Genomic DNA, 14,842 nt, shown 5'->3' with positions numbered 1-14,842 from the left:
CCCCTGCCCTTATACTCTAGCACACACGCAGTGCTCTCCACCTCTCCCCTTATACCCCGGCACACACGCAGTAACCATTTCCCCCTCCCCTTATACCCCAGCAAACACGCAGTAATCACTCCCCCCTCCCCTTATACCTCGGCACACATGCACTAATCACTCCCCCCTCCCTTTATAATCCAGCACACATGCACTAATTACTCCCCCCTCTCCTTATACCCCAGCACACATGCACTAATCACTCTTCCCTCCCCTTATACCCCGGCACACATACACTAATCACTCCCCCCTCCCCTTATACCCCAGCACACATGCAGTAATCACTCCCCCCTCCCCTACCCAGCACACTTGCACTTATCACTTCCCCCTCCCCTTATACCCCGGCACACATGCACTAATCACTCCCCCCTCCCCTTATACCCCTGCACACATGCAGTAATCACTCCCCCCTCCCAGCACACATGCAGTAATTACTCCCCCCTCCCCTACCCAGCACACTTGCACTTATCACTTCCCCCTCCCCTTATACCCTGGCACACATGCACTAATCACTCCCCCCTCCCCTTATACCCCTGCACACATGCAGTAATCACTCCCCCCTCCCCTACCCAGCACACATGTAGTAATCATTTCCCCCTCCCCTACCCAGCACACATGCACTAATCACTCCCCCCTCCCCTTATACCCCTGCACACATGCACTAATCACTCCCCACTCCCCTTATACCCCGCCACATACGCAGTGATCTCCACCCCTTCCCTTATAACCCGGGACACCTGCAGTGATCTCCACCCCTCCCCTTGTACTTCGGCACATATGCACTAATCACGCCCCCCTCCCCTTATTCCCCGGCACGCAGTGATCTCCACCCTTTCCCTTATACCGCAGCACATATGCAGTAATCACCCCCTCCCCTTTTAACTGGCACACATGCAGTGATCTCCAACCCTCCCCTTATACCCCGGCACATATGCAGTAATCCCTTCCCCCTTCCCTTATACCCCGGCACGTACGCAGTGATCTTCACCCCTCCCCGTATACCCCGGGACACATACACTAATCACCCCCTCCCCTTATACCCTGGCACAGTGTGCACATTTTTCTGGCAGAGCCCATATGGCAGTCATGAAACAAAGAGAGCATGGTAGCCCGTGGTCAGTATACAGCAGCGCTCAGCATGGACACCGGGAGATGGATATACATATACCACGCACACAAACACAAGCCGGCTCTCTGCGCTGTGTACCAGAGTGGTGGGGACACTGACCTGTGTGGAGTTGGAGGCCGCGGAGCCCTTCTTTCATCAGTACGAGGATGCTGGAGGGAGGGGAGGGGGTAACACACGGGGCTGTGCACCAGTCACAGGAGACACTGACAGTGTCCGAGGCAGGTGGTGACCGAGTGACTGCGGAATATAGGTATGTCAGGCTGCGGTGCTCTCCTAAGTGTGACGCCTTACCTGGAGTAATGGTAGGGCCAGCCCTGGCAGCAGTGATTGCAGCTACCCCCGGCTTCCAGTGGCGATGAATGATGGGAGAGGAGGTGCGATGCAGGGGCCTCTCTTGAGGTGGACAATAATGAGTCTCTCAGTCAGCAGTGAAGGTGGGCTGGATCCCAAGGAGAGCTCCAAATATGATGCCCAATCATATCTGCCTCAGAGACATGGGCGTGCTTTCATATGGGCACTTATACTAGTGCTGCTTATACTGCTTATTAAAAGGGGTTTTTACTGTCCATCGCTTGGCCCCGTACCCCCTTTCTGGACCTTCATCATTGGCCGCAGGAGGCACCGCTCTCAGTGCATCCGAAACTAATTTTCACCTATTTTTACAATCTACAAATGATTACAATAATATAAAGCATATACTTATGACACATAATATGTGTCATAAGTATCTTCTTTGTATTATTGTAATCATTATAGATAGGGGAAGCACTGCCTCCCCTGACTGCACGTCCCTGGTTACACGAGTGTACAAACAAATGTGTTATTGTGATCGAGACAGGCGATATCAGAAATGTTGTGGAAAGTGGTGGGTGTTCCTGGGCTGACAAAAGTGGGGATGAGCATTGGCAAATTTGGCGGCATGGCTATGCTCCCTACCAAAATGCAGTAAAAGAAACAACTATGGGGGTCATTCTGAGTTGATCGCTACCTGCCGTTGTTTGCTGCATAGCGATCAGTGAAAAAATGGCTAATCTGCGCATGCGTATGCACCACAATGCGCACGCGCATCGTACGGGTACAAAGTTCTTTGTGGTTTTGCACTGGTTCTAGCGACGATTCCAATAGCACAGCCGATAGCAAGGAGATTGACAGGAAGTGGGAGTTTCTGGGTGGCAACTGACCATTTTCTGGGAGTGTTTGGAAAAACGCAGGCGTGGCCGGGCGTTTGCTGGGCGGGTATCTGACGTCATTTACCGTGTCACCCGTCGCAGCAATCATCGCACAGGATAAGTAACTACAGGGCTGGTCTTGTTTTGCACAAAATGTGTTTACAGGCGCTCTGCTGCACAGGCGTTCGCACTCCTGCAAAGCGAAAATACACTCCCCCGTGGGCGGCGACTATGCGTTTGCACGGCTGCTAAAAACTGCTAGCAAGCGATCAACTCAGAATGACCCCCCATGTGTGGTGAGCAGCACGCTGCTCAGGCAGGGGTAGATCGGGGGCTATCAGTGCGATAGTTACCCTCCATGCACATAATACATGAAGAGAGCAGTCTCCCTGGCAGGGGCGTCTCTAGAGAGGGGGGGACCCATGTGCAGACTCCGTGTGTGGGCCCCCTCCTCTCCCGTAGCCGTCACGCTGCTGCTAGCGCCCTCAGTGCTCTAGACTCTGGCACAGTGCCAGAGTCTACAGCGCATGCGCAGGACTACGAAAAAGGGCCGCCGTGGCTCCTGCGGCTGGCCGGGAGTTACTCGTCGCTGCCCCGGGTTGCAGCGGCTGCGTGTGACGTCACGCAGCCGCTGCGGCCCGCCCCCCGCATGGTCCGGCCACGCCTGAGTTGGCCGGACCGATCCCTCGTTTAGCCGCCGTGCCGCCTCGTCCCGCCCAACGAACGCCTCTGCCTGTCAATAAGGCAGAGGCGATTGCTAGGTAACGATGGCCTTCGGATGTCTGGTATGCACCTGCGCACTGCGGCGCCGGCGCATGTGCAGTTCCGACCCGATCGCTGCGCTGCGAACAACTGCAGCGTGCGATCGGGTCGGAATGACCCCCTAAGCACTTTATGTCAGGTTTGTAAACATCCTCTCTCACTACATACCTCACAACTGTACCTTTTTGGTCGGTACAGTACCAATTTTTTATGGTCTGTATTTGCCAAAAGGGGCCTTTTACTGGTTTTCAGCATCTTCCTTGTCCTATACATTCCCATGGCAGCGCCGCGTGGCCCCCTTTGCCTGTGGCCACGCCTCTTTTCGGAATTTGTACCGCTTTCTTGTTTAATGATGTATGTCACTCTATAAATGTTTTATAATATTACTTTAGAAATCAGAGGTACAGTACCAATTATATTTATAAAGATTATATTTTGACACAGATTATATCTTCAAAGTAGGAATAAAAGTTTAGGATCACTGCATTTCTGTTACCAAATCAATGTCCCAAGATGTAAAAAAAGACAATATATATTTTATATTTTTGTTTCATTTTTCTTTTAAGTTTTTTCCCCGCTGCTCTTCTCCTTGCTTTGGCTTGCTTCTCTTCCCTTTATTGTTATTCAATATTGCTACATTAATGACAACCAAAATAGATTTATACATACCACAATCATAATTATCCTTAAATTACTGCAATTTGTCCTTCACGGAACATAACACAAAGATTAGGATGTTTTGGATTGCAGAATAGCATAGATGTAGTCAGTGGAAGACTGTGGCAGAATATGAGTTCAAGTACTTATTGTTCTGGAGTCAACCACTGATGCACTGTGGACCCACTTACCTTGTACTAACTTTATAATGCCTGCTTTGGCCAGTGTTCCAAACTGGAACTAAAAACAGGGCCAGATTCATGAGCCTGTGGCTGAAAATGATTAAGGGGCTATTGCAGGGCTTGACAAATTTTTCTAAAATCTAAGAGCCAGGATGAAAGTGTAGGAGACATCCCACAGTCTGCCCCCCCCCCACAAAATAAACACAACAACCTCCCCCCCACAGCCACATTACTGAGTAGCTCCTCCCCCCCCCCCCCCCAGGGTAAACCAACCACCCTGGCCACACAACTAAGGCGGTAAACCATCCCTCCGCAGCCACACTGCTGTGCAGCTACCCCCAGACAAACCACCCCTCCACAGTCTCACCCCCTACCCGGCAAACAATCTCCCACGCTGTGTGGCAACATTGCTGCCACCTCTGAAGCCGTAATCACGTACCGTGCATTGGCACTCTTTTCGGGGAGCTCGGAGAGAGAGTTTGGAGACAGCAGACAGTGCAGGTTGGGACGGACACTCAGCACATGCATTCCTGTGCATGTAATGGCTGCCACAATACAGGCACGCCCACAAATCTCTGCTGGAGCTGCTAGATGCTGGGGTTGAAGAGGATCTGCTTCCTCCCTCCCTGCATAATCTGGTAGCAAGGTAGCAATATTTAGGGGCCATGGGGACCTGGCCGCTGGGATTTGTCGAGCCCTGGGCTAATGTGAGAAGCGAAGGGGTTGTGTGACCAGTGCTATGTGGGCATGTGCATTATCAGCCCCAATCAGAGCCGCTTTAAGAGAGGAGGAGGCCTGTGTGCAGCCTCCTCCATCCGGGGCCCCCCACCCCCATCTCTGCTGGCAGCGGTGTAGAGTCTAAGCCTTAAAGGGCTGAGACTCTAATGCACATGTGCAGCTCTCCAGAAAAATGCTGTGGACGTGTCCGCCTCGCCATTTTCACAGTGATTGCTACATCGCTGCTTCTGTTGTCTTAGGACTCCGGAGGGGTAAGTATTCAAGAAATGGGTGCAGTGAGTGCGCTGTGGGCCCCTCTTGACTCTTGACCCGAAATACGTTAAAGTAGAAAAATTGCATCATTTTGAGAGGAAGATAGAAACACAATTTTAATACTTATGCCTTATGGCCAATCATATGGTCAGATAGGTGGCTAGTCATCTTGCTGTAATGATGATGGGCCTATTTTATGTGGAAGCCTGGAACTGTAGTCTCAACAGGCCCATTGCCAATCTGGTCCTGGCTAAAAAGATAGCACTATATCACTGTATTTTCACGTCAGATAAAAATATCAAATAAACTACAATTAAAATGACTAATAATCTTAACATATTAGAAGCTGTAGGCATTGAGCTGATATTGCTGCCCACTTACTTGGTTGTACATAAATATTAGAGCAATCAGCAACTTGCTGTGCAAATGTTCCCTGTTTCTATTTTCACAGGTACCTTCAGATGAGTGGGGGGGATATCCGGCACCAGGAAAAGAAGGAGAAATACCTTGCCGAAGGATGAGAAGCGGCAGCTATATTAAAGCCATGGGGGATGATGACAGTGGAGACTCTGACACCAGCATCAAAATGTCACCCAAAGGTCCCACCCGGCGGGAAAGATATCGCAGGTCTTCAAGTGTTGACCATCCCAGAACCAAGTATGAAACTCTCTGTAACCCTGCCAATGCTGTCATTGTGTTTATTATCACTGACATGCTCTATGACCATTATTTAATATAGAAAGGCTGCTGGTGTGAGGTCCAACATTTTGATAACTGTCTTATAGTGAGGCTTCCATATTAAATGGCATGTAGGAATGATATGCTATTTGTCAGGTGTTATTATAAGGGGATGTTATTAATTACAATGTCAGGTTGTAATTACTTACTTATCATGAGACTGAAAATGGTTAAATCATATTGTTATGAAGAAGAAACCTGTAGTGATCATTTTCACTATTGGTACCTATAGTTAGTGTTTATTTCTGTATGAGTTAGCAAAAGTCCTTCCTTTTTTTCAGATGTACAATATAAATGGGATGCGGTTACGTTGCCGGAGCCCGAGATCCCGGAGGTCAGCATACTGATGCCAGGATCCCGACCACTCACGATGCTGACAGCCAGCTAACAGGGGCAATTCCCACTCGTGGGTGTACACGAGACCAATAGAGTTGGAATAAAACCTGTGTCGAGCGCAACGAGCCGCCGAGCCCGCAGCATGGCGAGCGCAGCGTGCTTGCAAGGGGCTTCGTAGCGCTCGCCCACCCTGCCAGCATCATGGCGGCCAGGATCCCGGCATCGGTGTGCTGACCGCCGGGATCCTGTCCGCCAGCAATGTATATCCAACACATTCCCTATGAACTGATGTGATAGGATCTGTTGGAAACAAGAAAATCTTACTCTATTTTGTGTAGATTTGTATAATTTTTTTTGTTGCGCTAATTATTTCAGCTTCGGCACAAACATCCAGAAATCTGTTGAGCATTATTGTCATGCATCACACATAACAATTATGGATGCAGTAGTCATACCTAGCTGTTTATTCAGAAGCTCAGAGCAGTGAATAAGCATCAGATACTGCTGGCTGACTTTAATATCCTTCTAGTAGGTCGAATGCACAGCTCTTTTTTCTCAGCCCTTGCTGGTAACGCTTAGTGCTTCCTAAACCCCAAACTGATTTTGCAGCTCTCTAAAGTGGAAAGTAATGATAGGAAATTGGGTACATTAATACTGAAACACATCAAAAATGTCTCCTGTAGGCCTCTTGCTGACTAGAGATCGACTCTGCTTCCCTGAACATTTTAGTCCTTTCTATTTTATTAGAGCTGGATGGCAATCTAATTTAAGCATTTTCACTATAGATTTGTAACTTCATTCAATAGTGAAAATGTTCTTTTCTTTATGTAATAGCTTTGTCCGTCTGGTAATATCTGTCTAGTCTGACTTGGAACTTAACTAATTTGATAATTAAACATAGCTCACACCTAATTTCTCAGACATGATTTGATTAATTGACCCATTTAAGGCATTTTATTGTCCAAATCCTTCCAGTAAACCTCCACAGTTGCATGTTATCAATATTTACAATATCCCTCACAGCTGCTATTAGATGGTGCCCGACAGAGCAATTCAATTGTTGCTCCGTTCTAGCTAGAGTGCTGAGGAAGGGGGGGCACATTTCTTCTAGCAGTCTCCTGAGGTGACAAGAGGAAATGTGCAAAAAGTCAGTGGTTTAGGACTTTAGATGGGTTTAGCCACTATTCGCGGCTAAACCCCATCTATTTGCTAATTAATGGCCACCCGGAGCAATTGAATTGCTCCACCAGGTGCCTATTAATTAACATGGAACCCAAAAGACTTGAGTTCCACCCATAGGGGGAGATTGATCAAAGCTCGGAGAGAGATAAAATACCAACCAAACAGCTTCTAACAGCCATTTTAGAGGCTGTTTTTTTGAAAGATGACAGCAGTTTATTGGTTGGTACTTTATCCCTCTCAAATGTTTCTCTACTAGCTTTGATAAATTTCCCCATAATCATGGATGTAGCATCAGCAGTCTATAACTTGCAAATTCTTTGTCGGTGGCAAATAGATGTGCTCTTTTCTTCCCTGTATTAGCTTCCTTTTCTCGTCACTCTTCACTAGGTTTCCATGTAAGCGATATTCTGACTCATGTCTCTGTAACTGTCCCAGCTGCTGCACTCCACCTAAAATTCATCCCAAGGGACGCGGCTATAGCCTCTCCATCACGGGTCATGTAAGTATTGGAATTGCATGCATCCTAATGGGAATGATGCCTGGAGGTGGATGGAATGCTGGCAGGGGTGCATGTCCACCTAACCTTGCTTGCATTCTACTTTTTTAGAAATCTGTTTGTATGAATTGCAAGTCTGGTATCACTGGATGATGAATGACTGCATGAAACTGCTGTATGGTATCCATTTGATAGCAACGTGTATGCTGTTCAATTCCTGGATCAATTATTTCACTTTCCATGTCCACCTTATAATGAGGTAACAATGTATGATATGACAAAAATGAACTGACCTACTGCAAATAATATATGAAATATCTCACACGCTGTAGCACTTCATGTGTTGGCCTTGTGCATATTGCTCTGCTCTTTCCTTTGTATTTACAGCAAATGCTTCTTCAATATGTTTATCAGTTTTCTTGTAATTGTTCATTATGAGTCCAACTGGAGAAACTGTTAGTTCTCTGCTAAGAGGAAAAATAAATACCTGAAGGCAATGAGTATTCTGTTGCTCTGCAGCTGTGTATGGAAGTCTGCTAATCCCTAACAAATGGTTATACAAACTACAAATGTAGGTTACACAGTGCTAGTGTAGCCAGAGATAATGTAACATAGTAACATAGTAACATAGTATCTGAGGTTGAAAAAAGACAATTGTCCATCGAGTTCAACCTATTTGTGGTCTCCTATGCACGATGATTTAACTAAAATTTCTGACTGATGCTGCTGTCAGCCATTGCATTTTATCCCTATATATAGTAACTATAATGCGTGACTATGCACCATACCCCTGGATATCCTTATCCAATAGGAATTTATCTAACCCATTCTTAAAGGTGTTGACAGATTCTGCCATTACAACTCCCTCAGGCAGGGAATTCCAAACACGTATTGTCCTTACCGTGAAAAAGCCTTTACGCCGTATTGTGCGGAATCTCCTCTCCTCTAACCTGAGCGAGTGTCCACGAGTCCTCTGTGCTGATCTAACCAAAAACAGGTCCCGCGCAAGCTCTGTGTATTGTCCCCTTATATATTTGTAGATGTTGATCATATCCCCTCTTAGTCTCCGCTTTTCCAATGTAAACACATTGTGCTGCAGTACTTAGAAATAACAAATAGTCACATTTAATAACATATAAAAACAATCATATTTATAGTCCATCAACCGCTTAAGTACAGGCAACTGCAAGAATAAAATAATACTAGTATAAATTTGGGATGTTTGTAGTATTACTTTCTACCTGGTACAAAATGCTCTGCCATGTCACATCTTTATGGCCTTTTGGGATGTCACATGCTTATTTTTCTTCATACTCATCATCTATATATACGGTTTAAAGCACCACAATTTTTTTTACCACTGGACAGTTGTTGGTATAACAAATCATAGATATTGTAGAAGGCGAAGCAGCAAAAGTCTTTAGATTGCGCAAATGTACCAATTATATGTGGTAAGCACATGGATTTCCTGACCAAGATGGCAGCATCTGCAACATGTTTTACTTTTCAATAGAAAGAGTTAAGCAGATTGTGGTGTGACTTGCTGTATGTGCATTAGGCACATTGCTGCACCTCACTGTATGCTGAAGTGAGCTGACAAAAATGGAGAAGGTGCATTTACAGTAGGAAAATGCCTCTGTTTCACATTTCAGCAGAGCAAGGAGCATTTCTCACACTGTAGAAGGTCTGGCTTTCCCCGAGTGTACACAGATGCTGGAAAGCAAACATAGGGGCAGATGTATTAACCTGAAGAAGGCATAAGGAAGTGGTAAACCAGTAATATGTGCAAGGTGATAAATGCACCAACCAATCAGCTCCTAACTGTTAATTTACATATTGGAGCTGATTGGCTGGTGTGTTTATCACCTTGCACATATCACTGGTTTATCACTTCCTTATGCCTTTTCCAGGTTAATACATCTGCCCCAAAGTCCTATACTTCTAAGGGAATGCATTTCGCACCTTTCACTTACACATAAATGGCATCATGCAGAGTTTATAATATACCAGTCTGCAGGGCATATCTAGTGTAAATTTGCACTGTGCATGCTCAGAAATGGGTGCACACATGAGCGGGTGATGTAGAGGCATATGCATTTTACTATCGCATCTATAGTTACAACCAGATAGGAACTGGAATGTAACTAGACAGCATTGTAGTAAAACTGGAGGTATATTCGCACAAATTCAGACCACTAGCGCTAGCAGGCCCCCCCCCCTCCCATCGAGGGTTAGCCGTAGCTGCCACCCCCGGAGGGTTAACCCTAGCCAACACCCCCTAAGGGTTGGGGTAAGGGACATGGTGGGTTAGAAATACTTAATCCCTCTAATGTCGGGATCTTCAGTGTCGGAATGCCATGTCATTCACATGACCACCGGCATCCCAAACGCCAGTATTTAGTATGTATTCCCACTGATGACGTTGAGCAATCATGCATGCAGGTGTGGTTGCATCTTGAGGTGTTAAGTCTGCATCTGACGTCAATCAATATACTGTAATACAAGGCATTAAATACACAAAAGTGGCATGTAGATAGTCCTCAATTCCCTAAAGCTTGAGACACACTGAGCAATATGTTATCTGATTCGCAGATCGGACTGACATATTACTCACATAGGTGCATATCCAGCAATATGTATGCCTGATATGCGGGTGCTCACAGTTGCTAGCGGCCTCATCAAGTGTGATGTGCTGCACATCAAACCTGACAACGGGCCTAATTCAGGTTGCATCGCAAAGGTGATGTGACCGCAATTTCAGCAATGGTACCCTTGTGCGCATGCCCAGGTCCCATCCTGCACGTGCATGTGCAGTTAATGCGTTCAGCCCGCATTAAATGCGAACACCTCTGCCTGATTGACAAGCAGAGGCATTTGCGGGGCGGGGGGCGTCATCACACGCAGCCTCTCCGATCTAAAAAAATGGCGGCGGGACTTCCTTTGTTTCCGTGACCACGCTTTAATTGCATTGTGATCGCAATTAAAGCGTGATCGCAGTGGGTGGGCAGCATGTTGGGCAGCCTTGCCCTGCGATGGTTGGCCCCTAGCATGTGATTGAACGGATTGCAGATTCTGCTAAAAAGCAGAATCTGCCATCCTTACTGAATTAGGTCCAATATCTCTAACATCCTGTAGTATGCTAATGAAGGATGGAACATGATCATCCGTCCTTCACTAACATTGTTCAAGTGTGTACAGGCAATCTGGGCTGATGAGCATTGGTTCACATGGCGGAATGAAAGCCTGTCACTGAAGTGTGTGCCCAGCTTTACTCTCATAATTCATTTAGGACATTTATTGCGCTAACATGAGCAGGATTTTAGGAAGAAAACACAGAAATATAAATAAATTGTAGTGTTAGAATACTGTTTATGCCATGTGCACGTTCAAGTGACTTCACAAAGATAAATATATTATGGAGATTATTCCACAGACTGAAAATTGGGTGTGCATATTGAAATGGTCATTTTACATTAATATAACGATGTCAGTGTGGCAGGTCCCACTCTTGTGTAATCATGAAAAGATATATCATTTGTAATATGAGAATGAATCTGCTATAAAAAGGAAAAATAAAAATCAATATAATTTCAGTATACGCTGATATTATAATAAGCAATACTTAAAACAGTAAATGGTACTGCTCTTTCCGCCAAAAAGTACATTATTTAAAAATAAGGCCAAGCTGCCTGAGTTGTGAAAGTCTCTACCCCTAAATTAAATAACTAAAATCCAGCTCTTACCTGAGCTTCCACACTGCCAGAATCTGACTTTTCTCTGCATATGTGAAATGTTTAGTACTGCTGCTGGTTATACATAACTTCACTCACTAGGAACGGCATAACCAACGTTCATGATGAATTTCAAAATACTCAAATGTACGAAATGTAAAACACAAATTAAAATCAGATATAAAATCATAAAACTGTACTGGACAAATAAATGACAAATCTGACAGGTGAAAAAAAAAAATGTTCAATTGGCGATTTTAAATAACTGGGCGTGGTTCATGCCCAATCGAATTTCTAAAGTGATCCCCGTTATCACGCATATCGCACCCATAGTAATCAGGTTTAGCTATGTAAACGGTTGGGCACCCTCGCTACCCTGGAGGTAGCGAGCTGGAATTATTATACCACGCCCGTCAGCAGAAACAGAACGGGTGTTGAAGGGGGTGAAAAGAATTGAATACCGCCCATTGTATGCAATGGAGGTGCCTGTGCAATCCTTCTTATCTGCTAGGTGGAACTTGGTAACAGCAGCTCCCTGCTAATTCTTGGGGAAATATTGCAAAAAGTGTGATCGTCTGCTTGCTTGATTGGAACTCATCATCTGAAGGGAGACTTAGTCTAGCTGCGGAGTTATGTCAGAACCATCCTTGCTTAGAGCCTTTGCATAATATACTCTTGTGCAAATTATCAATTTCCCATTTGAAAAAAAGGAATTTATCTCATGATTATGCTGCTAAGAGACTAATTATCATCACTTGCTAAGCTAAGTGCACTTTATAAAAGCCATACTCATGAGAGACACGTAACTTATTACTCTCCATTGCAGAAAATGAATTGATATCACCAATCTAACACATTTTTGTGATGCATTTATATTCATTTCTACCTGTCAGATTTGTTATTTATTGCTCCATTACAGTCTTACTATTTCCTATGTGATACTGTATATGTATGTCTCACTTTTGGTACATTTGATTGAGCATATTGTAAGATATTGTGAGCTCAGGTTTGTTAATATACAGTATTTCATTAATTTAAATTAAAAGTTTCCCGTTAATCTTGAAACCTGGTATTTTGTCAGTAATCACTTGAGCCTTATAGGTAAAATCTCCGGTGTCAAGGCTGCTTTACTTGCTATTTGCATAACTAAGCAGGATTTCAATTAGCTATGATAACGAGGTCATTTACAACAACCTGACTTTTTGAGGACATCGCAAAAAAAGAATGTGGAAAATGTATTATCTTGGGTTTGTGCTCACGCAATTCGCCCTATTCTAATGCAAATTTGTGAAAACGGGATTCTTGTGACAAATCTTGCCACCAAAGCCAGAATAAAGTGTAGGAGAAAATGGGGAAATCTGTCTGTAACCGAAAAAGAGCCATACTAATATAGGGAAACAGTACAGAAGTCTATCAGTGCTCATAATAAAAAGATTTGGGGGTACTTAAATTGTGTGAAATAGCTGTTATATGCATTTTTCTAAAAAGAAAAAATATATATAAATCAGCAAAATAAGTGCACAAATCAAATTGGGTTAATAAAAATGGGTATCTGTATGTATGTGTGTATAATATATATATACACATACTGTATTTGTGTCATTTTGAGACACTTTTAAAAACTCCCACATCCCCCAAAAAAAAGATAACTCCCACCTGCAAGCCTAAAAACACTTGCCCCACTCATAAAGCACCCCAGTATACCTGTCCCGTACCATGTATCCCAATTTTCATAATTTGTTTATTTTTGGCCACAACAATGACATATCATTATTGGCTAATATAAATAATTTAGAATGTCTAAGTGCCTAATTAGTAATTCGGGAGGGTGTCCCAGGAGTTCTGAACCAAATCCTGACATTTTTCCTAAAAACAGGGAATTTCACTAGCCTTCTCAGAGGTGGTAAACCTACAGTATTAAGAATTATCGCTGGTAATTCATCGCAGACAATTGAATAGTGGCTTATTGTGAGTCACGATAAAAGCTCCAGTTTTACTGCGAAAATGGGTTATCGCTGCTAATTGAATTCCCCCATAAGCCTTGAATAAGCATTAGGATTATATTTCTCTATTTAGTGGCTTTTATGCATTTTTTCCATAACAGTATGAAGAAATATTCTATTAATTTAGCTGCACTCACCTGCAAACATGTCATTGTGTTTCATACTGGTTTCTTGCATGATACCAGCTCGCCCGTGTAACTACAGAGTGAAAATGAGAGAAATCAAAGTATGCTGTATAGTTTTCTGTAATTATGGGAAATATGCTGTAAATTCAGCAAAGGTCTGCTTTGCTTTCTCTCTGTAGACTTTGTTTGTGCATGCAGTATGCATCACTAACTCATCTTCCCATAGACTCAGTGTTGCTAACAGCTTCTTACAAACATAAAGCTAAATTTACTAATGCACTGCCTGGAATGTAAACTCCTGGTCTTTACACTTCATGGAATCAAGCTTTGCTTAATATTGTTACAATATAACCAGGGCCGGATTAAGCCTTGGGGGTGCCTGAGGCATTTAAGACAGGGGGGCCCCGATGGAAGGTGGGGATGTATATTAGATTGCGTATACCTTCCAACATGTCCCATTCCAGGAGGGACAAAATGCTCTTTACCTGGTCTTCCCACTTAATATATGATTGGCGTCACCTGTGTTGAACCATTTAATTGATAAAAAAAAGGTACTTCAACACAGGTGATTGCAGTCATAAATTAAGAAGGAAGTCCAGGTAGAGAGCATATTGTACCTCCTGGATTGGATCATGTTGAGAAGTATGGATTATGTATATTACATTTAAACCAATGGTGTATATTAGATTTAACTAATAGTTTAATAATGCCTGGGTACTGTTTATAGCTCCACCTAGTTGAAAGACAACTATTTTATAAACTTTTCTTGTAGTGGAACAAAGACAACTTAACCTTAAAATACACAAAGAAAAATAGAGTAATTTATCTTGTAACATGCAAAAATAGCCGCAGCCTCTGTACTACTTACTGTACACACTGAGACAGGACTCAGGAGGACTCTCTGTGTGTGTATCTATCTCTAGACCCAAATGTTTTAGTTGCATAACAGTTTACACAGGACTCAGACACCTAGGCGGGGAGGAGGAGAAGCTGGGATCCCTGTGTCACTTACAGCTCTCTCCACCCTCCTATCTCTCCTCTGGTCAGAAAGCTCAGTCAGTAGCTCATGAAACATGATATTCCTGGTTCTTCTGCTGCTGCTTAAAAGGTAGAGTTAGTGATGTCAATGTGATCTGGCAGGGGGCCCCCTAACAAAGGGGGGCCCAGGGTACAGTATGCCCTGCATCCCCCCCTTAATCTGGCTATGAATATAACCCATGCAGGTTACATAGTGCTTCTTCAGGTATAATGTACTCACCAGTCAAACTAACAGTAACAGTTGCTGGTAAGAAATGAGATGACG

At 44.2% G+C, this 14,842-nt stretch overlaps 1 protein-coding gene across 5 annotated transcripts in view; it reads left to right on the top strand.

Annotated features, from left to right (window-relative positions):
• Positions 1–14,842, top strand: part of DLGAP3 (DLG associated protein 3) — an 856,617-nt gene that overhangs the window by 618,716 nt on the left and 223,059 nt on the right. For 3 of the 5 annotated variants that reach the window (XM_063954413.1, XM_063954414.1, XM_063954416.1), the window contains 2 exons: positions 5,380–5,585; positions 7,572–7,683. The exons of 1 other annotated variant lie outside the window; for it this stretch is intronic. In XM_063954413.1, coding sequence (XP_063810483.1) covers positions 5,380–5,585; positions 7,572–7,683 — 318 coding nt within the window. The remainder of the gene's footprint in view (positions 1–5,379; positions 5,586–7,571; positions 7,684–14,842) is intronic. One more of the 5 variants, XM_063954415.1, reaches the window with a different exon arrangement.

This window comes from Pseudophryne corroboree, chromosome 2, assembly GCF_028390025.1.
Source record: "Pseudophryne corroboree isolate aPseCor3 chromosome 2, aPseCor3.hap2, whole genome shotgun sequence".
NCBI lineage: Eukaryota > Metazoa > Chordata > Amphibia > Anura > Myobatrachidae > Pseudophryne > Pseudophryne corroboree.
This window is presented reverse-complemented; position numbering and strand designations above follow the sequence as displayed.